The 27,617-nt window shown below is 40.2% G+C and overlaps 4 protein-coding genes across 7 annotated transcripts in view; 3 read left to right on the forward strand and 1 right to left on the reverse strand.

The window, feature by feature from the left end:
- Nucleotides 1-2,428, reverse strand: part of taok2b (TAO kinase 2b) — a 24,742-nt gene extending 22,314 nt beyond the window's left edge. The window contains exon 1 of one of the 3 annotated variants that reach the window (XM_072373416.1): nt 1,847-2,428. The gene's annotated coding sequence lies outside the window, so the exon portion shown is untranslated. The remainder of the gene's footprint in view (nt 1-1,846) is intronic. The other 2 variants (XM_072373414.1, XM_072373415.1) reach the window with 2 other exon arrangements.
- Nucleotides 2,429-7,125: 4,697 nt separating this feature from the next.
- On the forward strand, nt 7,126-9,308 carry cabp5a (calcium binding protein 5a). Its single transcript, XM_072373350.1, has 7 exons — nt 7,126-7,461; nt 7,651-7,700; nt 8,143-8,173; nt 8,288-8,431; nt 8,599-8,708; nt 8,848-8,995; nt 9,177-9,308. The coding sequence occupies exons 2-7, from the start codon at nt 7,653-7,655 to the stop codon at nt 9,203-9,205; spliced, it is 510 nt and encodes a 169-aa protein (XP_072229451.1). The 5' UTR covers nt 7,126-7,461; nt 7,651-7,652; the 3' UTR covers nt 9,206-9,308.
- A 3,851-nt stretch (nt 9,309-13,159) lies between these two features.
- nif3l1 (NIF3 NGG1 interacting factor 3-like 1 (S. cerevisiae)) lies at nt 13,160-17,343 on the forward strand. Of its 2 annotated transcripts, none has more exons than XM_072373749.1 (7): nt 13,160-13,178; nt 14,369-14,988; nt 15,126-15,282; nt 15,423-15,546; nt 15,721-15,859; nt 16,791-16,874; nt 16,964-17,343. In XM_072373749.1, exons 2-7 carry the CDS (start codon nt 14,379-14,381, stop codon nt 17,146-17,148), a joined length of 1,299 nt encoding a protein of 432 aa, XP_072229850.1. In that variant the 5' UTR covers nt 13,160-13,178; nt 14,369-14,378; the 3' UTR covers nt 17,149-17,343. The 2 variants fall into 2 exon arrangements, with proteins under 2 accessions (XP_072229850.1, XP_072229849.1); XM_072373748.1 differs by having other exon boundaries at nt 13,177-13,262.
- A 5,996-nt stretch (nt 17,344-23,339) lies between these two features.
- Nucleotides 23,340-27,617, forward strand: tbx6 (T-box transcription factor 6). The gene is given in 9 exon segments (XM_072373392.1): nt 23,340-23,409; nt 23,775-23,973; nt 24,184-24,451; nt 24,560-24,703; nt 24,857-24,927; nt 25,012-25,070; nt 25,166-25,445; nt 26,354-27,494; nt 27,496-27,617. Coding segments are annotated over 9 exon segments (2,289 nt in total). The 3' UTR covers nt 27,553-27,617.

Consider the following 27,617-nt stretch of genomic DNA (forward strand, 5'->3'; position numbering starts at 1 on the left):
AATAATTTCACCAGATAAAGCGAGTTATATTTCTAGCCTCGGAGGATCGAATTGCAAATAAGAAAGAAAATATATAACCGCTTCATGGACTGAATTATGACTTTAATGATTCAGGATGTTAAGATAGCAGATGCAGCATATTTTTCCCACAAGCTATTGTTGTAGGTTTTATTTCTTTTATCATCCATCTCCAGCTTGATTCAGTATGATTAGATAAAGCCACACAAATGCTTCAGATTTTTTTTTAGTCTATGCTAAAACGAAAACAGCCTCCAGCAAATGATTTTGACAGATCATTCACTGATCTTTTACCCGTCTGCATACTTAGCAACGTGACCATCGCCACGACACAGCATGCCAAGGCCGAATGATCAGTCAGACTGAATGGTTTGTTTTAAAGAGTAGAAGCAGAAATACGTTGACATAACTACTTAAGATTGGTCTTGATCTTCCTCATAAACTCTATCAAATGTGAGAATACAGCATGAACCACACTGGACTTCTCAGGTTTGAAATCTGGGAGTATCAACAATCCCAATGTGACACGAGCGCATCTTAAAAATATATATCCATAAGCACGAGGGAAAAGTACAATAAAGGCAGAAGGTGTGACCTCTGAAGTTCATTCAGGAAGAGCTTCAGAGTAAGGCTTTCCATCTGAATGACTTGCAACACAAGAACAACATGCCCATGATGAGCAGCAGACATCAGAACACTGTACAGCAGACCATAACACCTCCAACCATTAAGTTGCCCACGATTTCCCTACTGTGTGGAACAGTGTGACCACAAGATTTTAATGCATTTCTGAAGCACAGGAACCTACAACCACAACATCATTTGATAGTCCTCCGAAAAGCTAATCAAAGGATTTCTGAGCGGCTATGGTAACGCAGCCAAAGTAGCAGTGTTCATTACAGCAGCGCTGAATGAAATATCTCTTAGACACTCAGATAACGCTCAGACTGTTAACTGATATGATCATTTTTTGCCATCATGCTTTACGGGGTCAGGTGTTTTTTACGACACCCCATACCATGAGATGATATTGGTATCCATCAGCTTTTTGAAATCCTGCAAAGATGTCAGATATCGCTATTCATAGCTTAATGAAACAGCCCATATCGTAGTAACTCATGGGTTATTAAGATTCTGTCAAAGAGTTGATGTGGATGACAACTTCAGCTAAGAAACCCAGTACACCCAAATTCTTTAAAATTCACATGAATCTGTTATTCCTGTGTAGCCCTTTCGCTTCTTCAAAGAGGAAAAGCATGGTTTTTTTAAAGAAAAGAAAAGAAAGAAAGAAAAGCTTTTCAAATATCACAACCAAGGCAAAGGGAAGCTCTTGATCTATTTTTTAAGAGCCCAACCACATCACACTGGTGACAACACAGGAAGAGACAAGCGGTGCCACAATGCGTGATTTCATCCAGTTTCATATCTTAAACCAACAATACATTTATAACGTTGGGGCACAGAGAGCATGAAATGGGAAACAAAAATGCATGTTGTCCTTGGGTGGTCATGAAGAGACGCATTCATCCGAATTTAGTGATGACCATCATAAGTGTGCATCTCAGCTAAACAAGCTAGATGGCTTTTTTACACTTGGCTGAGCAATTAGGCAAATCCATACTTCTGCTTAGCAAATGACATGTACACAACAGTTAATCGACAACAACTCTGGGCCGGGTTTTAAGGGCCAAAACCAAGCTTTCATGTCACTGTCATCGTCTCTGAGGTTGAAAATTGATTAGGTTGTATACGCTGCCTAGATGCTTTCCTGCAGGCAGAGCTAAAAATGTGCATTCAACTGCTTTGAATGATTTATAACGTGTCTTACCGTGGCTTTTGGGATCCACTGTAGCTAGCTCTGGAGCTAGCTGACTGGCCTGGCTGGAAAAGATTGGTTTCACTCCCCTTTCCCTCGGCTCTGGTGTCTACTCAACACGAAAAAACCACATTCTGTCGCCCGATGCGTTTACTTAAACTCCTCTCCATCCTGATGCTCCCAGTCAATTGGACAGCTATCACGTCGTTGCGACTTGACATGAGTGAAGTGCCAGTCTGTCAGACTGACAGCTAGCTGACTGACGCCTGCCAGCTAACCTAGCCAGCCAGCGAGAAGCAGAGCTGTCTGCCAGAGAAAATCAGGGACTAGCTCTGGCCGCTGTTAGCAACAATGCTAACTAAATAACGTAACGGCAGCAGCTGTCTGGGACGTTTTTAACGGGAAAGTGATTCATTAAAATCCACCACCCTCCGCTCCGCAATGTCATTTCGTTACTGTGTTAGTGAGTTTCATCTCCAGTTCGTGTTATCCCCATTTTGCTCGACTCTCACCCGTTTTTGTTCAGGACTTCATGATGGCGGAGCGGGGCGGGAGCCGAGAGGAAAACGGAAGAGCTCTTCTTCGACGCTTCAGAAGCAGGCGAGTGTTCAATAACACTATCCCCGTGTGGCAAACCAGATTCGCCACAACATTACACAATAAATGAACCATAGCTTCCACTGTAAAACGGGAAGATGTCACATTTTTATGATGATATCATGCGTCAGGTGTCTCTGGTCATATCACAGATACGGAACTTACATCCCAAAGAGAGACAAAAACTGAACTCAACGGGTTGCAAAAGAGGCACAAATCAAGAAATGAATGACCAAAAGTAGACTCAAAAGAGATCCTTATCATCACAAAAGAGCAGCAGAACTATAGACTAGAGACATGAAATGAATAACCATGCAGAAACAGAGAGAACTAAATTACATTGTACACAATTATAATTAGATGGAGAGACACATATATATACCAAAATTAAAGTGTATCTTTATATTTCCATTTAGTAATTCAAATTTTCATTATGTGTTTAATGTGTACCCACATTGTAAAACGTATGAATATGCTCAATTTTCAACATTTTCAAAAGCACTATAAAAGACAACATCAAAACAAACAGTCATGTCAGTCCAAGACCATCATGACAATAAAAAATGAATTATGATAAAACATTGATGAGGAAGGTTTTTCTGCAAAGTGAGTGCTATGACATGTTTTCTTTACTTATTTCAAATGCATTTTGAATGCATACATTTGAATAGATTTAGCTGGTTTTACCGTCATACTTTAATTCAGTAGGGTTTTGCATGTAGGACTTTCCCTTTTAGTGAAGCAACTTCATAATATACTTCATAATGACAGTACTTCAGCAAGACACTTGAATAGTTTTCCACCATTAGTCTTTGTTTTCAGTTTTTTTTGTAGTTGTTGTCTTTTGCCAATAATCAGAGTTGTGTAAGTAATATTACACGATTCACTTGAAAGAAAAAGCAGAAGTAGTTTGTCAGTGCACAGAAACTCAACTTCAGAAGTAATGAAATATGCTGAAGAAAGACTTGCTAAAGGAGAAAATCCCTCCTGTGATGTTACATACTGCAGGCTTCTTATGGTAGAATTGGATTTAGCGGTGGATAGTGATGGAGTGAGTGAGTACAGGCTTTCAGTTCTGAAGTAGAGGTAGAGTTGATGTGAAATATGGTCATTCTATTGAGGTCTATAGTTTGTAATATTGTAAAATTTCTGATAAGATGATAATACATTTTGATCTGCAGCTCTGATCAAATAATTAGACGCAGCCAGTGGGGCAAATCTCTAATTTTTACTCCGTCCATCCATCTATCTATTAAATATATCTATTAAATTTAAATTAAATGTGCTGTAACAGCTGTCTTCCAGATGGTTGTTCAGGGCAGATAGTTTTATTAGGAAATGTTGGCTGTTAAGTGTGTGGTTGCTGCTTATACTGATGATTACTGGTTGAAAAAGGTGAATAAACTCTTACATCATATGTCATCTGTACTGAAATCATGTGTGATGATGTTGTACATTTCTTGGAAATAAATCACAGAAGCCCCTCATGAGCGGAATGAACAGAATTCTACAGAATTTATGCCTAATCTAACAAATAAACAAGCACAATTACGTCTCTATCTGTCACAGAGTATGCTTAAGAATTTGCTGTTTTGCATGCAATGGTCAAAAAACTAATAGAAACAAAAATCTCACTGTTTCTGACTATTGGCTGAAATGCAAATGCTGCTGATGATCACAGGATGCAGCAGCCCAACAAGAGGACTGGATCTCCTTTTTTCCAGTTGTTTAGGCTGCTGAGGTGTAGTGCAAGACATTTTTTGCATTTCTTGCATGAAAAAAACTGATCCATATAACAACTATGCAGGCCTCTCTTAATGATACCATCAGAGGAAGTGATGTGACTGCATGTCTTCTGCTCTTATATCATAACAAATGTCACAACGGAAATCCATGGATCCATTTTAAAACTGCCCAGTGTTTCAGATGACCGATTATCATGTCATGCTTCCCCTAATTATGATGCTATAGACTGATGCTGTTGCATAATATATCCAGATGACATCATCATTTCTTAATTGCTGTAAATTACTATTGGGATTATCTCTGTAACATATTGGGATTATTTAAAAAAATATATAGTGTGCTAAAGAATTAATGAACTTTTCCTTCTGTCGGGGTGATTTGATGACATGTTATCTCCACTCACATGTAATCACAGCCACACGTATGACTTCTCTGATACGATGTTTGCTTATGTAATCCATGAGGTGTAATCTCTTTGCTTTGCATTTCAGCAGACAGACCTCGTAAACAAAATAAGCCCCTCCACCACCACCCCCTTTGTACCTTTATTTATTTTCATTTTAAGCTGCTCGCTAAGCTGTGATGCACCAGAATTGACAAACTGCTGCTGAAAAATTTTCTGGTAAATACACGTAAACAAGGATTTTTTTTGTTGTTGTTTTTTAAGAACAGGCCTGCTGGATCAAAATCAGGACAGTTTTATAGTTCATGTGTTTTTATGTGAGGGAACAGCATTAAACTCATAAAACAATGCCACATGTCCTTACCCCCCCCCTAACTCCCATTACCATGTCTCTCATTGCCAGAATTAAACCGATACTAAACCTTTTACCACCCAGACTCCCTTCCCCTCCTCTCCGTTTTCAGTCTCACTGCTCACCCACATTCCTCCAGCCCTTTATTCCACAGACATCCTCTCACAGCTGTGGATTTGGACTTGCATTACCTCCTTAACAGGTCCACTGCAACAAGGAAAGAAAAATAGATAATAAACCGATATAAGTTGTTGTTGTGTGGCACAGCGGATTAAGCTTCTTATGCAAACAGATTTTAGAAACATTTACATAACAGAGGAGCACTCAGAAGGAAGAAGTTCAGAGCTGATGACATGCACCTTATCAGGACTGGATGTGTCTCCGTCTCAGCTCAGTTAACTAAGAGTCAGCGTCAACATCCTTGCTGGCCCTGCTGTTTGAAACATTCAGGTATCTTAAGGTATAAAGTTATTCTTGTCACACAAATCTAACAAATACTGTTGAAGATTACCACACAGTGGAATTGTCAGAGTCTGTGACCTTTTAATATACCCAAAAATCGGTTTTTGCAGTAATATCTTTGAAAAAGATCCACCCACATCTCTGTTGTATCACTGGGATGCTGTTGTATGTTTTTCATCAGAAAAAGCCAAAGCATCCAGTTTGGACTGTTTAAATAAACAATAACGTGATAAATGTGATTTCCTCCATGTCCAATAATCGACAGGTTAACTTTTAGGTGCACAATGTACATTCAACGAGTGCCATAAAAATTTCTGACGGCTATCCTGATCCATTTTAGTCGCCTGATTGCAAGACAGAAATTATATCTGATACTTAGTTGTCTATTTGTCATTGTGTTGCATATGCAAAGTATCTCTAGAAAATGTTAAAATAACTAACATGCCTCCATTCAAGCCACACTGTGAACTATAGATGTAATAAAATTCTAAAAACGGAAATAAAATTGATACAAAGAAAATGATGGCCAACCAATGATTTAGTCAAGTTTGTTCATAAAACACATCTAAAACAACACAAGTTGACCAAGGTACTGCACAAAGTAAAAGGGTATGACTTTAACAGTAATATTTAACAGTTGCAATCAAATAAAACATTACAAATAATAAATATAATGCTGGAAATAGTAAAATATATTAAAATGTATCAAACCTGCAGGGATGGTGAAACCAAGATGACATGTTAAAAAAAGTATGTATCACCTTCTGTGCATCTTTATATCTTTACTTTGACTACGAGTCTCCAGTGAAAGAAGCTAGATCTAACAAGTGAGAACATCTGCTTGTAAATTTAAAAACAATATCAAGATAAATCCCTTTTCACAGAGGGATGAATGAATGGTCTGGAAGCGAGAGTGTCCACACCGTTTGGATGTGCAAATATTTTTATCTCAGTCTTATTTTCATTCAAGACCTAATGTTTCCGAAGAACCATTAGTATTTAGATTCAGGGGCAAATAGATTTGGATCATCCATAAAACAGTTAAAAGAGACCAGACTTAATCTAACATTTGTTAGATATGCAGTAGCAAATAATCAGGAAGTCCGTGAAAATGACCTGAAACAAAAGGAAGCCAAATAAAATCAAACTAAATGCAGCAGAGGGGCTAAAAAGGAATTGTTACCGTGGCATAAAAACTTGCACAACAAACTGATTTGAAGTTTTAAAATATTGATTTCTAGTATGCAAAAGCTGTGCAATTCTGTTTTCAGCAATCCACACTAACAGCAACTATTCAGATAATGATCTGAAGTCAGTTATGGGTCAAAAATGTATTTTTTTCTCCTTCCAGAATCTCAAAAGTAAAGTTTTGCTCCATTTCCCTGTTTTGAGAACAAAATCTTTTGATAATACCCTGAAACGGGTTTTACTGAACTAAACAAGCAACTTTTAGATGTCACCTTTTGCTCTGCCATACTTTTCTGAGAAAAACTAAATCACTTATGTTAAAACTTGATGAAAACTATCAAATGATGAAACTATCAAACGGCTTATTTGACGGACACGTTAGGAGTCAACTCAGTTTTGTATAAAATCTGATTGAATTAGAGAGGTATTTACTGTAGTGAATTCACAGTAAACGGAGGACCCGTCAACAAATAAGAGCGCACTTTAACCTGTTAACTGATACTGTTTTCCTTAGTATTCTGGTTCAGGTCGCAGTATCATTTACAAAGTGATGTCACCACTCAGCTGGAAACCAGGGCATCATCTCTTTAGCTCATACATGATCCTGCTGTCTCCCTGTCACGCCACCAACTCCTCCCCCACTAGCATCCAACCCTGGATGCAGCCCCACCCAAACCCATACAACCTTTGAGCATCCCAGCAGGCAGGCTTGTTGTGCTCTGAGAGGAAAAGCTGTCTTGGCTGAAGAGGGACGGATCTGATTCTAAGAAGAAGAGTAAGAAAGAGAAGGAGAAGAGAAAAGGGCTCTCTGAGCTTCAGGGGTCAGCTGCTGTGTCTCAGCCACATGTGTGACGCGTTTGCAGAAATCACCAGAAGAAGGTGAGCAAACATTCATATGGTGGCGTTTCTTTGTAACTTTGTTATTTAGGTGACAGAGGTGGTTGAGACCTCTCAAGGCATTTTACAGGATAACCGCACTTCCTTTTTTTCAGTGTTTCATGTTCCAACAACTGTGAAAGATTTTCAAACTTTTTTTCTAACCACATCACACTCTATTTCCTCTTGCAGAAATGAGTTTTGGTGCGGCGTGCATCTTCCTGCGAGGAGGGAAAAACATAGTAAGTACACAAACTAAAAGGACATTTCCAGTTTTTTTTTTGTTTTTTTGTATTTTTTGTGGATTTCAGTGAAGGTGGGTCAACAGCTGTGAAAGGCTGATTGGATCTGATAGGATTATAACCTGACAGGTAACAGGATCAAAAAGAGACAGATTCCAAAAGAATTTGGACCTGCTGTTTGCAATCAAACACCAGCGATGACCCTGGCTGACAGGAAGCCCATTGTCGGGTGGCCGCATAGTTTTAATCTCTTGCAGGATATTTCGATTCTGGATATTTTCTTGGACGTGTTCATTGTGTGGTAAATTGTCTTTCTGAATGTGTTTCATTTGTTGCCTTCAGCAGTAGCCATGTTTTACACTGCACAACTTTTTTGTTGTTGTTGTTTTTCACGAAAGTCCATATAGCACGCTGCCTAAGCAATTCATTTTTGTTTTTACAGTCACGAGAGCTGGCTGACGATGAGATTGATGGTAAGCTGAATTCTCACCTCTCTGCGTGTCGCCTTGACCTGCACATACGTGGCAGCTTTTTCCTTGGCTTTCCACATGTCATATCCTCATTTGTGTCCCCTTTTTTGTCTGCAGAGCTGCGTGATGCATTTAATGAGTTCGACAAAGACAAGGATGGGCTGATCAGCTGTAAGGACCTGGGGAACCTGATGAGGACGATGGGTTACATGCCCACTGAGATGGAGTTGATTGAGCTCAGCCAAAATATCAATATGAACCGTGAGTCCTCACTGAACCAAACAGTAGAATGTTGTGGCTGATTTGCACATTAATGTTAATGCGTATATCATGAAGCATAGAAAACTAGACAGAACTGTAATAAAAACTGTAAAATGTGATAATTAATTAATGTTGACGTGTGCTCTTGCATCTTTTCCCCACTCTAGTTGGTGGCAGAGTGGACTTTGAGGATTTCGTGGAACTCATGGCTCCAAAGCTCCTGGCAGAGACAGCTGGGATGATTGGTGTAAAGGAGCTCAAAGATGCATTTAAAGAGGTGAGACTGAAACTAAAAGGAACAACCATCTGGCCTTGTGATAAGCAGATTTCCAACTCCCCAGCTCTGAATGTGGTGGCATCAAATTAAGCAACTCACTAATCTCACAGTTTTCCTGTTGTCTTGTGTTTGTGGTTAGTTCGACATGGATGGAGATGGAGAGATCACTACGGCGGAGCTGCGGGCAGCCATGACCAAGCTGATGGGCGAGCACATGAGCAGCAGAGAGATCGACTCTATAGTGAAAGAGGCAGATGACAATGGAGATGGCACAGTAGACTTTGAAGGTACAAACTTTTTTTTTTATCTGTAGTGACATTAAACATCAGCAGTGCCTTCATCAACAGTGAAGTCGACTCTCATCAGCATACAGTACATACTTTATGTAAATGTTGTCAGGTTTACCTAAATGTAATCGCATTTATCACTTCACATTAAACTAATTAACCTGTCCTCCTTTCCTTGCAGAGTTCGTAAGAATGATGTCGGGTCAATGATGACCGAGGACGCCGCAGACAGTAATTTACACCTTTACAATAATGCATTAGCATTGATGCTGTCTTCCTCTGAATTTCTTTAACAAATAGACTGTTGCACAATACAAGCAAAAAAAAGAAAAAAGAATATAGAATACTGGAAATAAAACAATATCAAGCAGTTCTCAGAAGATTTTTTAGCTATGCAAAGATTAAGAATCATGTAATGATGTTTTTCTAAATGCAAGAACTCAAAACACTATAAACAACCGAAGATGTATTGCTTCATTTGATATTTGTTGTACATAAAGCAAGCCATTTTGAGTTGGCTTGCGGAATTGGATTTTTTTTTGGAAATAAATGTATTGCCCATGGAACATTTGTACTCTAATAAATGTGTGTGACAGTGTTACATTATCTTTACAGCCCTATTTCTGGAAAAAGTCAGAACATTGTTTGAAATACAGATTTGAAAAGAATGCAAAAAGACCATCTTAGAGAGGCTGTGTCTTTTGGAAGTAAAGCTGTGGAAGGGGTTCAATACACCTTTAAGTAAGTGTGTGCAAACTGTTGACCAGTGATCAGTGATTGGAACTGAATTCCAATTGGCTTGAATTGGACTATATTATTTAAGTGCCTTGAGATGACAATTGTTGTAATTTGGCACTATATAAATAAAATTGAATTGAATTGAATTTAATTGAACTTACAAATGTGAGAATCTAAAGAATATCACATAGAGATTCAGAGAATTGGGAACAATCTTAGCTTGGGACAAGGTTGAACAACAGTCACGGAATGCTGGTATCATCCTTGGGCCGTCAGATGACCCTGCACTGAAAACAGACACGATTCTGTATTAATCACTTCTCATGAACCCTTCTGAAAACAATTGTCAATGAAAATAGTTCTGCACAAATGTAAGTTGAAAGTCTCAAGCGAAGAAGAATAAAAAGAAAGATCCATAAACACAACCACCTTCTCAGAGCCAAGGCCAATTTAAGACAGGCCGAGGCAAAATGGAAAAATGTCCTGTGGTCTGACAAATCATTTTATGGAATTATTTTTAGAAAATATGGCTGCCACATGACCTCCAGATTAAAGGCAAGGGTGACCATTCAGCACACAGTTAAAAAGCCTGCATCTGTGTTGCTATGGGGGGTTTGTAAGTTTACCTGGCATACATAACTTTTACACAAGAGAGAGCACCATTTATATATATATATATACATATATAGTCTGTAGGTCAAAACGGACCTGACTGCAGTACAGAACTATCACCTATTAAAACTGTCTGAGGAATTAATAAACCAAAAAAGTGGCTCCAAATTGTTGAGCATCTAAAACCCTACATAAAAACACAAGTGGATAGACATTTCACATTCAAAACTGGAACAACTATTCCCTGCAGTTTCTAAAATCTGTACTCCAGCACCAATATTTTTTTTAAATGTGCTGTTGACACAAGAATAAAGCTACAGAAATATAATTAAAAATAAAAAAAATACTATCAAAATGATTTGCAAAGTTCTGTAATCTTTTATTTATTTATGCTTTTTTTTTTTGTTTGAAACTTTATTTTATTTTGCCTTTTGAAAATGAGACTGTATCATTATTTCTGTCCAAATAACAAGGCAAAACATCCAACGTTTGTTTTGTGCGTGTGTGCATACCAATATGAGTTTCTATAAATTTGACTTGAGACAGATCTTTGGTTTTCCAATTTTGTCAAGTCAAAATGCCCACTGTGAAAAATCCGGTGCTTACAAACTGAAGAGGACTAAAACATTGCCTCTCCACGTGCTGTCTTGCATTATGGCAAGTGGCTGCTTGTATTATAAATAGATGCACTACATCTGTAGATCAGTGCATGTCCCAAAGCAAGGATTAGCAAATCAAAAACATTAGAGATACTGCTCCTGTGTTAGTAAAAATGTTGAGGACTGTGAACTCTTGTTTTGGGAGGACATCGGGATAAAGAGATTTGTGACCAAACATATACACAACACTGATTAGAAGAAACTGCAGCTTAAAAAAGAAATGCAAGTCTAATCCATAAAGCATCATTCTTGCATGAATAGATGTTTTGGTGTTTAGAGTATTTAGAGTATAAAAAAGACTGGGCAAAATCATTCACATATAGCAATTCTGTCTATTTCCAACGATACACAAAGTCTTCACATCCAACCCTGACCTTGGAAGTGAAGTGCGTCGTGCTTTATCTTCAAATACTGTGTCAAATGGATCCAGAGCCAGCACATTGGAGATTAAATGTCTGGGGGAAATTTTGGAACGTGGACAGGGACACTGTGTGCACGCACGTTGTGGACACACCAAAAAGACAGATGTTACTGTGCCAACCTCCAGTCAGACAGACAGATGGGGTTCAAGGGTTTATAGTGCCAATTAGTAATAGTGAAGCAGTTCTCTCTGTGAATCTATTAACTAAAAACACATCTGTGAACTGGACTAACAGGTTGGGTACTAGGGGTGTTGACAATTTGCTTAATGGATAATCGATCAATTATCTGTTATCTCTTTAAATGTACTGATTCATTTTCATGTCTTTGTGTTTTAAACTGTTCCTGTGTCTTGATTAGGCATCGGAGAGATGAGGACAAAAAGTCACAGCAGAAAAATTCTCTTTTTTTTCATTGAGTTCATGGCCCCACAGATGTAAATGTGAGTGGGTCCTTTTTATCCATATGGCTGTAGTGCAGAGAGAGGCTGGTGAGGTCAGAAGAAGAATCAGATGATGTAATGCTTGTTGCCTTGCATTTGCTCTGATCCTCTCCTGATCCCCCTAACATCTAGCGGCGACCTTTATTGCATTTAATCCACAGTAATCCAAAGCATTCACTCTCTGACTCAATCCAGAGGAAGCTATTCGGTCCACAAGCTTCCTGTCATGCCAGAACTGCAGTTTTAACCCCTTGCAATCATCATTTGCAGACAGATTTCATTTGTTTATTGCCAAACTGTGGCTAATCTTTCTGAGAAAAATTAGGGAAGAACCATGGATATCAGCAAGACCACCTGCCCCATGGGGGTTTATGCAGTTTATCAAAGTCATCTAGTCTTTTCCTGTTTTACTTTAATATTTGAGTTTGTTTCATAACATTATATATGATCTACATCATATCATGTGAACGGCTATGTAAAGTTTACCGAACCGATCAACATTTTTAGCTCCATTTCTATGTTTATGTGGTTTTGTTTGAATACTTTGGAATACTTTTATGCTTGAAATGTTATTTCTAACAAGTCTAACAAGTTAAATAGAAAGGGAATCAAATTATTTTCAGCCAAGCCCAACAAAACATGGTTAAAGCATTGGAAGGCATTGTAACACCTTCTAAATTTGTAGCCTACTGACCAGAATTTAGTGTCACTACAATTCACAAAAATAGATTTCAGGTCTTAGGGATTACACTCCACCTGTGCACTTTTATAATACCCTATCAACAAATTGCCAAATATTGTTTTCCTATTTATGTTCGCAGTTGAAATGGCCCAGTGATGATTTTGCAGGTAACTATGTGTTGTGCAGTATTTCAGAAACTCCTCTGCTGCTGAGTAGGACTGATGTCTAAAAGATCTAACACTTTAAAACAGACCAATGTAAAATGTTTCTGTTCAGTCTGAATTTGAGTTAGATTTCATGAAAATGGAAATAAAGTTACACAAAAACTCTCAAACATTTGGCAGCATTTCAATCATGAGCCATTGCCTGATTGCGCAAAGTTACTGTGCAATTGCTAACCAAATGTATTTAACATATTATTTTATACCATTGGTAAACAGGACTACTTCGAATATTTAAATAATAAATAGAACAGTAAGAAAGTAGTGTTTCGTCAACTTGGGATGTGATTAAACCACACATACTACATATTAAAAAGAAAAGAAATAAACTTTTCTTTAAAAGAAAAAAACTAATAGATGCTTTAGTCCAATGACGGAAACCAGGAAGGGACATTTCTTGTGTTCCACAGTAAGTGTGCAGCCTTTCACTTTTGACTGAATTGTACACTGCTACTCAGCTTTGGTAGTTGTCTTCCTTGAAAGGCAATCCGAGGTCAGATAAGTTCACTCACGCACACGTTTAAACGTTGATGCTGCGATTGTTAATTGAAACTGTAAGGCTTTGGCGTGAAGCTAATATTAGCTAGTTAGCTCTACTGTTAGCCGCATGCCCGTCAGCTGTCAGTGCAGTCACAGCACAAATATAAAGTCCAAATATATGGAGTATATGGTTTACTTTAAAGCTTACTAAATGCTGAGCTTCGCACCCAGATATGTCCGCTTATTTTGCATCAGTGAATGACATATAAAGTTCATATAATACAGCTAACTGGTCAAACAGTATACCGTCAGCTTGAGTTGACATGAAGTCATAGACATAGATACAAGACAAGACATAGCCAGAGTAGAGCTAACAGTTGGTGAGATCAAGGTTATTTAAGGAGACCCCACTCTTTTTTTTTTTTTCTCTGATCAGATGTAAATCCTATTTGGACGTACTATGCTGCAAACCTTTGATAACAACGGATCTTGTGTTTGCTGCTTCCACATTGCAGTAATCTGCCGGAGATGATTGTTGTTATCTGTTTAATGTGTCATCTATAAATGTTCGAAATATGTGAAAAGTAGTTTGAATATAACCCTAAATTCGTTTTCTTTATGCTTATATTTTTCCAGAAAAGTTAAGCCCACAAATGCAGGATAGAATGAAAGATAATATGAAAATAATATGAAAAATTTGTTTTCTGTTCGGCAAAGAAATGTTAATGCTGATAATTCATCCCTAAAAAAAAAAAAAAAAGAACAGATGGACATTCAGAACTGAACATTTCCAGTTATCAGTTACCTGCCAGATAAAACAAGCGCTGTGAAGAAAGATTTTGCTTTCCGCTACGAAACATTTGATCAGTTCACTCAGAAGATGATCTGGAAATTTATTCACAAAAATTGGCAGTTGCAGCCATAATGAAAACTTAACTTGTTACAATCCTCAGATATTTGGAAGTTTTGTTGGTTTATTAATATCATTATTGATCTTTCAATTAACTGCGGGAAGGTTAACCCAAAACTCATGCCTAGTCAATGATTAAAATGATCGTGCATCACCTAATGCATTTTCCTCTGTTTTGTTTTACTTTTCTTTTCCTTTTGTCCTCACAGACCTCTACTTATGTTGACCGGATGCAGAAATCTCTCTTGGACATTTCTGTCAGTCGCATGTAGAAGACTTTCGACGAGTAAGCGTTTAAACACTGCACATACAGCGCTCTGCCCTGCCCTGACTGCATCATCTGTCCTTCCATCTTTCCCCTCACCTATTCGAAGTCACAGCTTCCTGACAAGCAGGCAAAACTCAAGCCTGCATCCATCTGTTAGTTTCGCCTCCACCCGCTGCCTCTCTCGTTCTGCTCATTGTACCAGTCCAATGGAGTTAAAAGAAGTTCTGCAGGTGTTGGAGCAGCTTGCTCCTCTGTCGCTTGCTGAATCGTGGGATAATGTCGGCTTGCTGGTCGAGCCAAGCAAATCCCGACCCATTAAAACCATTCTGCTGACCAACGACCTCACAGATGCCGTCATGGAGGAAGCTGAGGCATTGAGCTGCGACCTTATTATTTCATATCACCCGCCATTGTTTAGGCCAATCAAGCGACTGGTTCAGAAAGACTGGAAACAGAGATTGGCCATCCGGGCTGTCGAGGCTGGGATGGCAGTCTTCTCTCCTCACACTTCATGGGACAGCGTCAGAGGAGGGGTGAACGATTGGCTGATCGGGGGTCTCGGTAAGAGGCCTTTCTGAGTGGGAAAATGTGTTAAATGCACACTGATTGCATATTAATGACGGTATAGATTATGATGTTGTGACACTGATCCACTGATGGGGTTTTATGTATTTTTCCGTCTGTCCTCTGACTGTCAGGCAGCGGTCAGTTGTCTGTTTTGAGTCAGGCCTTCTGCGGCTCCCCCTGCAGTCACAAACTGGAGTTCATGGTCAGGAACACAGAGGAGCTTAACACCGTCATGGAGGAACTGAAGGCTTGTGATGATGGAGCAACCCTGCAACATTCAAGCAGCAGGTGGGGTGCATGGACTAAAACACGTTTTCAGGAATGTGTGTAAGGGGCTTGGGTAGTTTTGCCCACTGGTATGCTGACAACACCGTTGTGGTCTTTTGCACCTTTGCATTGGGAAATAAAAGTGTCTGTCTTCCCAACAGACCAGACAGCAGTGGAATCCATGTGAGCGTAACCTGCAGTGACTCAGCACTGACCCCGTGTGTCCAGACTCTGTTACGACACAGCTCCGCAAGTCAGTCTCTCAGTATCCTGAAGTTAGAGAAGGTACAGCATTAACACTTCACATGATGAAACAAATGCACTCAGGAGCACTCAGAGGACACAGTTTTAATACAGTGACAACCTAAATCTGATTTCATTAAGATGGACAGGATCGACAATGATGAGTGAATGATGCTCACGCACAGTAGTGACTTCCAACTTATCGCCTCTTTGCAGTTGCCCGTCTTGGGCCACGGCCAAGGCCGACTCAGTGTCTTGGACCAACCAGTAACCGTGGCAACAGCCATCCAGAAAATGAAGTCTCACTTGGGTTTAAGTCATCTCCGGCTGGCTCTGGGATCAGGACAGACGCTAGGTGAGGGAGCGTGAACACACACAAGCGCACAACAAGTTTTTTTTTGTTTGTTTTTTACTGTTAGAATGCATTTTCTAAACCTGTATACTAATTAAGCTGTCAGGTTGTTTTTTGGGAAAACCTGTGCTTTTGATCCAAAGTGTAACTTTGTCGATGAAAAGGTGAAACATAACTCCGGGGGAACAGCCTGTGTTTGATTTGAACCGTATTCAGCATTGTGCATGTACATGTCAAAGTTCTTTGTTTATCTTAGAGCATTTGTGTGTACCCCACACATACTTAAACATGTGCACAAGTCCGTTTGAAGCAGCTCAAACCTGAGATGGTGAACTAAAAATGAAAAATAAAGAGAAATTGTATTTTAGGTCAAGCAAAAATACTTAATAGCGCATGCATTGCTTATTTTTGTATATTTTTTCAATTTCAAAAATTTCAAAAAGTGTTGTAAATAGTTCTTCTTGTACTGGTTTTTCTCCTCCCTTAATTACTGTTACTTGTTGGTGCGCTTCTGGTAAATAACTGCAGACATGTGCAGTGATCCTGTGTATAGATGGCAGCTCTGGTATTAAATTACCTTTCCCATGTAGGACTGTTGTGGTCTGACCATTTCTCACCTCAGTCTGTGTTAAAAATATGCTTTTCTGCTGCTCTAATCTGACGGCCAATTATTTCCTTTCTTTTGGGGTTTGAAGGTTATACTTTGAATCAGAAGTATTGGCTCGGACATTAAGCAAGGCTTAAATATGCCTCAAAATGAATAATTGAATGTACTGACATTTCCAATTTGAAGTCTGTAGATACCACTAAAATGAAGCCAGAAACTAGATATGGTACATTACTGGCTTATTAGATAAAAGAATCAGCTTCAAGTTTGTTAAAATGATCCTGAGATGTTCATTAGTGTATCCATATTCTGGTCTTTTCTTTTCAGAGTCCTCTGTATGCACTGTGGCTGTCTGCGCTGGCTCTGGGGCCTCAGTGCTAAGTGGAATCAAAGCTGACCTCTACATCACAGGTTAACAGTGGCACAATCGTAAATACCAGATATTATCGTTATTATATTATGATATATATCTTCTACATGTAATTAAATCCATCTTTCAGGTGAGATGTCCCACCACGAAGTGCTGGACGTAGTAGCGAAGGGAACCAGCGTCATCCTCAGCGACCACAGCAACAGTGAGCGAGGTTTCCTGGCTGTGTTTAGGGAGAGGCTAGCTGTTCGTCTTCCTGACAGCGTAACAGTGGTGGTGTCGAAGGCAGACAGAGACCCTCTGGAGGTTGTCTGACAGTCTCTCATTTGCAGTTGAACGAATTTGTCCGCTGAATGCCATGAATCTAAACTGATGTTTGTGACGTATTTGCCTCCATGTAAATCAATCTACTGACTGTGAGACAGTTGCATACTCATGCTGTGTGGAAAAAGTCCCTCCTTTGTACATGTTTTGCATGTATGTGGCAAAATAAAAATGGATTTTGGTTGATGGATTGTATGCATATTAGCTAAGACAAAGTATCATCAGCTTTCTACTGAAGTGAGGTCTGAGGATAAAGGATGTAATCTGGAGTCTCAATGAATGTGGCTTGTACGAGCAGTGGATCTATCGCAGTGCGTTTTTATCTCAACAACCGGTGACCTCAACCCTTTGGTGTGGTTTAAAGGGAGTTTCCCTTTACACGCATTTTCACAGAGCACAATGATTTCTTTTTATAAATAACCCTGATGAGATTAAAAGACTCATTCCATTCTGAACATATTGAGGATAATCTGAAATCTCCTCTTCCGCTGGAGGTTTTCAAGCAGCAGGCAGTCAACACCACCCTTAACTGATCCAGGAGGAATTAAAGGCAAATGACAAAAGCATGGACAGTGATGTATCTCATAAGGTCTTATAAGATGACCTTCGGGCCTCAGTGAGCAAACGCAGGTGGCCATCAAACCATTTAGCACATACATGTCAAAGTGCAGGCTTGTGGTAAGACATAATGCACTACTAACGGCACTGCCTTCCGCCAAAAACTAAAGTAAGAGTCCCCATTATTGGCTTTTACAAAGTCCTGTGGCTGCAGTGCCTGTCACACACCTGTCTGTTCGTAAAAACATTAAGAGACATCACACACCTCGCTGCTCCCATAAAGATAATGACCTCTCTCTCAGCATGGTGTTCACACCTCCACTTCCCCTCAGTCCTCACTTGCTTTTATCCCCAACAACAAACACAAATGGAGAAGGAAAACAGCAACTAGAACAACATGTATACTTCGCTCGTGTAAACCGACTCCAGCTGTCACTTTCATGTTGACTTTGGTGGCTGCAAGCAGGTTGGTTTGGGCCCCGTTTGTTAGTTTTCCTTTTCCTACTGACTTTCAGGCAGGGAGTGTCTGCAGGAAGTCTTACAGCCACAGTGTTTTCTAAGTGGATCTCTGTAGTTGTAGTCTTCTCATTAAGTAACAACTGTGTGGAAGATTTTATAGGATCGCTCTATTGACAGAAAGCATCATCTTTGCAACTTCCTGCATATACTCACCATTTCAGAATTCACTGTGAGTTTGGTCACCTTAAGAAATTCAGGTTCAAGCAACAAAAGCAGGATGGGGGACACTGATTGCGACTGATGGCAAAGAAAAAACTGCCACAAAATGAAATCATCACATGGAGGTAAAAAAAACATCTGATATCTGATTTAGCTCTGTCAGATATAGTTATATATATGCAGGTGACATTTTGTAAACTCAAACATCTAGTCTTGAACTGACACTTATCCTCAATGATACACCTCAACGTAGTGCAGTGTTAAAATGTCAGTTCTGCCCTAAGTGCAAATACTTGTAGCTTTGGTTAACAAATGCTGTGAATAGAGAATAAAAACAGAACAACAAGAGTTGAAGCCTATTATTACCTTTTAGACATATGCTTTGATGTATGGGGCTAAGAAGCGATATATATAATAAAATGAAAACATAATGTCAATTAAAGACTACGCAGAGGACAAGAAGGGAAACTAGTGTTGAATGGCTGGGATATTCGAACATGGGGAATAAAATGGCTCAACATTTCTGAATGATATTGTTGGTGAACACAGCTTGAACAATTACAAATTAAAACTCTGTCATTCTAAGAAAAACAAACATTTAAAAAAAAAAAAATCAGCAGAATCATCTTTTCTCTGGCTAAGATGGACTGAGGCAAAGTGGGAAAACTTGTTCTGTGGGTGTGTGATGAATCAAAATTTTAAATTCTCCTCTTAAATCATTAACGTTGCACGGGCAACTGGCACATCTGTGGAGGCATCTTAAATACTGTATGACATATGCAGGTTTTGGAGCAACATAGGCCTCCATCCAAGGCAAGGCAAGTTTATTTGTAGAGCAATTCGTACACAAGGCACTTCAAAGTGCTTTACAGCTACATAAAATCACAGGAAGGCAAATAAAATCATTCCATAAAACATAAAAATGATCATTAATTCATGAAATGAAAAGTGAAAAGTGCAGATAAAATACTTTCAGTTGTCATATGCACAGCTAAATAGAATTGTTTTCAGCCTGGATTTAAACATGTCAGAGTTGAGGCCTGTCTCACATCTTCTGGAAGACTGTTCCAGATTTTAGGAACATAAAACTGAAACGCAGCCTCACCTTGTTTAGTCTTGACTCTGGGCACCAGCAGGAGACCCCTCCCTGAGGTTCTCAGAGTCCGAGTTGGTTCATATGGCTCTGACATGTCAGAGACCATAAAGAGATTTGTACATAAGCAGAGCTGTTTTAAATCTATTCTCTGAGCGACAGGAAGCCAGAGCAGAGACCTGAGCACTGGACTAATATGGTCATATTTCCTGGTTCTGGTCAGCACTCGAGCAGCAGCATTCTGGATGTACTGCAGCTGTCTTACAGCCTGTTTAGAGAGCCCAGTGAGCAGGCCGTTACAATAGTCTAACCTGCTAGAGACAAACGCATGAATTAGTCTTTCTAAGTGGTTCAGACACTATTACTTTGATTCAGACAATATTTTTTATATGGTAAAAAGCTGTTGATGTTATTGATTTAAAGTGGCTGTTAAACTTCAGGTCGGAGTCTAATATTGGAGTCCAATATTACCCCTAGATTTCTAACTTGATTATTATGTTTTAGAGCGAGTGTCTCAAGGTGACTGAGAACACTTTCTCTTTGTTTCTGTGGGCCATCCAGATGAAGTCTTTGTCAGGGAAGGTCAATAACCGACCTCATGTTGCATGTGTTACAGCAGCATGGCTCCGTGTGCTATAGTGACCCGTCGTAAATTTGGGGCAATATGAATCAAAGAATATGATAAGGGAAGTCCTGAAGAGTTGATCAGAAACTATATTTCAAACAAGAAGGGGAAAATATTTTTTTTCTTTCAAATCTACAGTAACAAAAGCTTACAGGTTGCTGTTAAAGCAACACACTGCTAAAGATGCCCTAGAACTTTTCAAACATGTTGGCACAGAGGAAAAACAATAACATTTATTGGTTTGACAAATATAGGGTTCAATCGATCTGCAGGTCAATCCATTCTGCTTGACTGTACAATTTATTTTTTGGAAATAAGTAACAAATAAGCCTTATCATCTTCTGATACCACTACATTTTCTTGTCTGATCACCAAACTTCAATCAGAAGTAATTAAATTTCCATTTTCTATACCCGCTTACTCGCGGTGGGGGGCTGGAGCCTATCCCAGCAGTCATTGGTAGAGAGGCAGGATACACCCTGGACAGGTTGAATGTGCATCACAGGGCCACACAGAGACAAACAACCACACACACTCACACTCACTCCAAAGGACAATTTTAGAGACACCAATCAACCTAACATGCATGTTTTTGGACAGTGGGAGGAAGCCGGAGTGCTCAGAGAGAACCCACGGGGAGAACATGCAAACTCCACACAGAAGGGCCCCAGCCCCAGTTGACCCTGGAACCGTCTTGCTGTGAGGTGACAGTGCTAACCACCACACCACCACATTGCCCCTCAAATCCCATTTCCCACTCTGAATTTTTCTGAGATGCTATGAAAATTTGAATCTCTAATTTGTTCTTTTTTTTTGTAACAGACACAAGGTCAGAAAATTAATCAAAGTGCCTTCACTGACCCAGCTGCATTGTTTTTAGAAGATCTGAACAAATTTAAAACATAATGGCAGCAACACACTCAGTAGAAGTCGGGATACCGACCTTTTAATTTCACTTTTTAATGGTTTAAGAACTCAGGACACTAATTGTTGTAGTTTTGCGAGAGGAATCTATTTCTTGTAATGCTGAATACAAGATTTCAGGTGCTCAACAGTCTGTAGTTTTGTCCTGCTTAAATAAAATGACGTCGTCTTGATGGCAGCATATGTCTACACAATTCCAGTAAAATCTTTGTAACCCGCGTAATAGACAGAGATGTACCCCAACATCATCCCTTAACAACCTGAATGGCCTTTTTTCACCTTTGACATGTCCGACCAGATGTCAGTTTTTCCCCAAAGCAGCTTAAACGTATTCTCATCTGACTTCAGAACACTGTCCTTCTAACCATCTAAGATAACCACGAGTCTACAGATCTTTTGGATTTGCTCAGAGTGGATATCTGGCTTCCTCCTTGTGCAATGCAGGTTCAGTTTACATTTTCCAAGCTACTCCTCAGCCCATGTGGCTGTATCGATAATGGCAGCATGACGATTTCTCAGGCTGTACTGCCTGGGGGTCGAAGGTCACATCTAACAGTAGTTTCCAGCATCGACCGTTCCACACTCAGATTTTCCCTGAATATTTTCACAGCATGATACACCACAGATGTTGAAAGACTAAAGTTCTTTGCAATCTTAAAAAAAATAATCTTTTAAATTATTGGTGATTCTCTGACAGAGTTTGAGACACAGTGTTGAGCCATGACCCGACCTGCCTGGAAAGACAAAGCCTCTGGTGAATGCTCCTCTTATGCCAAATCCAGTCACCCACACCTGTGACCACCTGACTGTAGAATCTCCCAGAATGCCATTGTTCTTTTTGCCTCTATTCCAGCGTTTTGTTTGTTGCTGGCATCAAATTTGAGACATGTTTATCTTTTCTGAACACCGAGCATAATTTCTTTGTGCGTCTGTCAGTTGAATGAATGTTTTATTAATGATCAAATTACAGATGAAAGCTTTTATTCCACTTTGGAAAATCTCCTAACTTTTCTTTGTAGAAACTTCTAGACATTCATGTTTGTCTAGCAACCAAATTGCAGCCATTGGCCAGCTGTCCTCCCTCTTCCACCTGCATTCAGGGCCTGACTCCCTGCAGAGAGAGCTTAACAGGCAGACTGCCGGGAGGAAGAAACATGTCATCAGGCCATCAAACAGCTACAGGGGGACTGCTGGTAAACTGCCAGATTTATGTGCATGTATAAGAAGCTTAGTATTTCCCCGATGATCAAATAAACAAAAGAAGATTTGAAATGTGAGACTGCAGTGGACAGTAGCCGTTTTACATGTTACATAAACACTGTATGTGACGGATGCTGAAAGAGTATATGAAAAAAAGGTTTTAAGAATGTTAACCTAAGTCAGTGGACCATCCAGGCATATAAGAACAGATCAAGTATTTCGACTAACGAAAGTACTGAAAGGATTTTTTTTAAATGCCATTTTTGAATGACTTGGAGAAAATTGTCACTAATTTATATATCTGAATTTTATAAACTTGATCTCAGACAAAAACAATCAGCCACAAAAGCTTGTAGGGATGTAAAAAAGCATCACATTTTCCTACCAATTATAGTGGAATTGATCAAATTAAGGAGTTAAGAAAATACATTCTGACACCACGGATGAATAAAAACAAGGTTCGGTATCCATATGCGGATCTGTATAAAAAGTTAATCACCTGTAAGTTGGGCCATGCCCTACCTTTGGTAAAAAGCTTTTTTTGCAAAACTGCTGTTAAAATTTTGAAAAAAAAATTTGATCAAAGAAACAAATCTTATCAACCAAACCTTCTTGGCTGAGCTAAATATGATCAAGTGAAGCACAAATTTGTCAAACAAGTCAACACAAATCACATGTGTGTTCCTTACAGACACTAAACACAGGCTGGATTTTTTCCGTCACCTCCGGTCTAGATTGATTGTGTTTGTCAAGCAGAGACAGAAGGAAAGTTGAGGGAATAGGGTGGAGAAACAGGGAGGTAAATGAGGAGCTAGGTGACAATGGCACCATTTGGCCGAACGTGTGAAGAACCACACACCTATTTAAAGGAGCCAGCCAGCACTGTGGGCTCTTACAGCAAAGGACAGCAGAACGACAAGAACGGATCTAGAAAAGAAGTGGCATTTCTCAGAAGAGATCTACAGCGGAACTACTTTTGGTTTTAGGTAGCAGTGAGATTTTCCCCCAGCACAGGAAACAGAGACACAGCCAAAGGCAACTAAGGAATGTTGCTTTGAAGCAGGTGAGAAGACGAGTCAAGGGACAAAGACAGGAGACAGGAGAATGCTGAGTGTGGAGATGTACCCCAGTTTGAATTTGGGACCACAAAGGATTGGAGACTGCTTTTACAGAGGTGAGAGAGAAGGAAACTGAAGACCCAAATTTGTGATTTCATGGCTTTTAAAGATAATACATTACAGAGAAGTTTGATGGGGGCATATTGCAGCTCTTATTATCTTATCTTATTGCAACAAGAACAGTCATGTCCTGAGTGCTGCCAGTTCGCAGTTATCTTCATTTTTTTTTAAATGGCAAAACACTTTGAAGCGATTATAGTTGATTCATACACACTGAAAGCACTGAATTTCGAAAGAAAAGTGGATTCAAATGTAAAATACAACCATGACAATATGTGTGCGGCCAACGTCTTCCTGTATTTGCTTTAATTTCACTGTTCATTCGAAATCATTTCAACCCTGGATTTGTCCATTCCCACAGACAGAGAGGCTCCTCCACACATCCCGTTGTTCCCTACAGCCTGTGACATGACCCCGAGGATGCTGGCCCCTCCTCTCCCACCCAGCGAGCCCGCTTCCAAACCTCAAAAAGATGAGGTGAAGATGGAGCTGGAGAATTCCGCTTTATGGAAGCAGTTCAGCTCAGTGGGCACAGAGATGATCATCACAAAGAGGGGCAGGTGAGAAAAGTTTGCAGAAACAATACTCGCAATTTTTGTCTTTTTTGATCGTTTTTCTATGCCCACCACTCTGTTTACTCACTCTCCACAGCTTATTTTACCCTAACCTTCAGTATACCCCTTTTGCCATCCTCTTCCTCTCTGTTCCTGACCACAAAAATAACAAATGAAATTGTTTTTTAAATTTTTTTTTCTTTTTCTTTTTACCAGACGGATGTTTCCTGGGTTGAGACTGAAGCTGTCAGGCTTGAACCCATCCCTCCGCTACATCCTCCTCCTGGACATCGTCCCAGTGGACAACTCCCGCTATCGTTTCCAAGGCGGTGGCTGGCAGGCTGTTGGTGGGGCAGAAGCAAGGCTACCAGACCGGGTGTTCATCCATCCAGACTCTCCTGCCACAGGTGCTCATTGGCTGAGCCGTACCATCTCCTTTCACTACGCCAAGCTCACCAACAACACACTGGACACACAGGGACACGTAAGCACTGCAGATGGACTGCTCTAGCATAAGCAAAGTATGCAACATCTATTTGTCTTAGTTGTGCATGTTAAATTAATCATTTTCTTTTTTTCTTTTTTTTTCAAGCTCATCCTGCACTCCCTGCACCGTTATCAGCCCAGAGTTCACGTGGTCGAAGCCAGAGATATGTTGAAGTGGGCTGGAGGACAACACACCTTTGTTTTCCCCGAGACCCAGTTTATTACAGTCACCGCATACCAGAATAACAAGGTATCCTTGTGGTTTTCACATCTCAAGCAGCAAAGCCACAGACACACCTTGTGACATAATGTCAGAGAATAATAATAATAATAATAATAATAAAAAAACAGAAGAGACAGAAAGAAAAACTGAGAAATTTGTTTTCGTTTCTCCTGTTTTCAGATCACAGAACTCAAGATCAGCTCCAACCCATTTGCTAAAGGCTTCCGAGAGGATGGCATGAACAGCAAAAAGTACATAAAAACACAGGAAAATATGAACATGAAACAGTTGTTTACCTATTGTGAAACATCTAATATTTTTTCTTTCCTCTGCAGACAAAGAGATGCAAGACAGAAGCGTAAAATTAGCGTCGTGACAGAAACCTTAGACATTGGTAAGTGGCACAAGTCATTATTTTGGACATTATCATGATAAAATGAATTGAATTACCTCATTCTAAAACAACATCTACTCTTTCTTCTATGTCAGTTAACTGTGATCCTTGCGACTCCACTGAGCTTGTGCCGCAGCCTTCATCCAACAGCACAGACCTGCAGGCTCTAGCCTTGGCTTCTCTGCCTCCACTATCTGACCACTCCTCTGGATTCAGACCAGAAGAGGCCTCCTATAAAGAGACACTCAATCCAGAGCACTCGCTAGACCTCAACCAGGCATTTATGGCCTCCCAGATGTCTCATGTAGGCATCAATTTATCCAATGGGATGCAGGAAACATCAGGAAACGAAGTGGCAAACAGAATAATTGAAAGGTGAGTGTGCCAAAATCTGCTTATTACTTTGGTGGATATGCAGAACTGCGGTCAGATGACAAAATTAGAAAATGTGTTGACTTTTGATCTTAAAGCAAAAGATTGATCAGAACTTTAAAAGACTCATTTTAGCAAGTACAATTATGCTTGTGTAAATATTGGCAGCTAAAAGTCTCTAAGTTCTTTTTTAAGGGGATTCTTTAACCTCCAAAAATATTCAAATTCTTTGAGATTCTTAGGCTGTCTTGCATGGATTGCTCTCTGAGGTCCAGCTCCAGATGTTTGGATGAGGGAACTCTGAGGGTCATAGTAAGACCTTCAGATCACACCTCTTGAGTTAGTCCATTATGAATTTTAGGGTGTATTCCCAGTACAGGATTATTATTACTGCTGTAGAAGCCATCCTTTGGCTATCATCAGCTCTTGAGCTTGACTGTTGGGAGTAATTATTTTCATAGATACCTTTGCTCATTGCTGCTTATCTTTGATGTCACTTCCACTCTGACTTTGTGGAAATCTGTTGGCTGCATGGCAGCAAATTTCCGGTACACAGTTTGAACCTTGCATCGTCAGTCCTTTACAATGACAATTAGCAAACTACAGCCCTAACAAACTGTTTAAGCTCTGAGACCTTGGCAGAAAGTTTGAAGCTCAAATCTTTTCAGGTGACAAGGTAACCTAATGCTCTAACAAGCAATATTTCATGATGAGTTTCACCGTTATTTTTGTGAATGAAATACTAAATAATAAAATTGTTAGCAAGGATATTGTTGAAGAAACATTAATATTAACATCAAAGGAACAGTTTGACAGTTTAGGCTTATTCTATATATGCAAAAGTAAAATTTGTGCTTGAGATGATAGAAATGTGCAGAATCTAAAACAACCTTTTTTTTTCTCTGCCACAGATCAGATCCTATGGCTGAACCAGCTTATACCTCCAACTTCGCTGCTGTTCAAGACAACTCCTCTTCTTTCCCTTCTCTTCCTCAGTCATCCTCCTCCTTTAACTCTCTTCCTGTCCCCAACCCTTCAGTCGCATCCGATCCTCAGCCGTCCATCCCACCTATCAACTACCCCACCCTTCTTTCATCCTCCCCCACACTCCCTGCAACCCCCTCACTACAGCAGACCAACTTTACCTTCCCCACTCCACCTCCGTCTGACTCCTCCTCCCCACAGGCGCTCCTCTCATCGTCCTCCTCTCCCTCCTCCAACACCTACCACTCCATCCCAGAGACAGTCGGCGCCCACACTCCAGCCTCTTTTCGTGCAATAGGTTCCTCTTGCCAGTCAAATATGCAGGACCACATATCCACTCATTCCCTGCTTACTCAACCAAGCCAGCAGCTGCAGGGGGAACCTATTACTGACAGAAATAATGCACACAATTTTCAGGCCTCAGCAGCTTTTATGTATCCAAGTGTCCCACTTACAAATCCAGATCCTCCTCCAATTGTGGCTCAACCCTTCATCCATCAACACCAGCCACCAGCTCCATCTCTGCCATGCTCCGTACCTTCCAATAGCACCTCTACATCTTTTGCTTTCCCCTCTGTTCCCCCACATATGCAAAGTCTCTCATTTTCGAGTCTGTCTCCCAGCCCTGCTCTGCACCTCCCAAATCTGAGCCACCAAGCGCCAGCTTCCTCCCTTGCTGCTGCCTTTCCTCACTCCTCCTTCACTCACTCATCATCGTCCTGTTCTCACCCTCATTTCCAACCCCCTTCTTGCTTGGCTGTGTCCTCCTCGTTCCCACAGTCTGTCACCTCTGCAGCCTCACTGCCACCAGCACCCCAACCTCAAAACCTGCCCAATTCCTCTGTGTCCTCCTCCACCTGCTCTTATCCTCCCGTTGACATCGGTGCCATCCCTCCCACCTATCGCTCGGAGTTGGTATTGCACCACCCAGCCCTTCTCCCTCAGCTGGATACACAACTGCCCTCCTCCAACCCACCTCCAGCCCTTTACCCCACCTTTCCATCATACCCTCTCAGACTGTGTCAGAACCCTCACTCGTCCCTCTCCATCCCCTTCAGACACCTGTATAGACAACACCAGCATGGCCACCCCCACCCCCACCCACAAGGGTCTTACCTGGATATGAGTACAAGAGCAATGTTTTAGAGTAATGTTTAGTTGCTATAGCGCTTTTAGGGGAATTAGCAATAT

This window comes from Leuresthes tenuis, unplaced genomic scaffold (assembly GCF_036924035.1).
Source record: "Leuresthes tenuis unplaced genomic scaffold, fLeuTen1.0.hap1 SCAF_20, whole genome shotgun sequence".
NCBI classification, from domain to species: domain Eukaryota; kingdom Metazoa; phylum Chordata; class Actinopteri; order Atheriniformes; family Atherinopsidae; genus Leuresthes; species Leuresthes tenuis.

Coding starts and splice junctions, on each gene's coding strand:
- cabp5a (XM_072373350.1), top strand. CDS start 7,653: ATGAGTTTTGGTGCGGCGTGCATCTTCCTGCGAGGAGGGAAAAACATA. Junction 7,701..8,142: donor TGCGAGGAGGGAAAAACATA/GTAAGTACACAA, acceptor TTGTTTTTACAG/TCACGAGAGCTGGCTGACGA. Junction 8,709..8,847: donor TCAAAGATGCATTTAAAGAG/GTGAGACTGAAA, acceptor GTTTGTGGTTAG/TTCGACATGGATGGAGATGG.
- nif3l1 (XM_072373749.1), top strand. CDS start 14,379: ATGTTGACCGGATGCAGAAATCTCTCTTGGACATTTCTGTCAGTCGCA. Junction 14,989..15,125: donor TTGGCTGATCGGGGGTCTCG/GTAAGAGGCCTT, acceptor TCTGACTGTCAG/GCAGCGGTCAGTTGTCTGTT. Junction 15,283..15,422: donor CTGCAACATTCAAGCAGCAG/GTGGGGTGCATG, acceptor TCTTCCCAACAG/ACCAGACAGCAGTGGAATCC.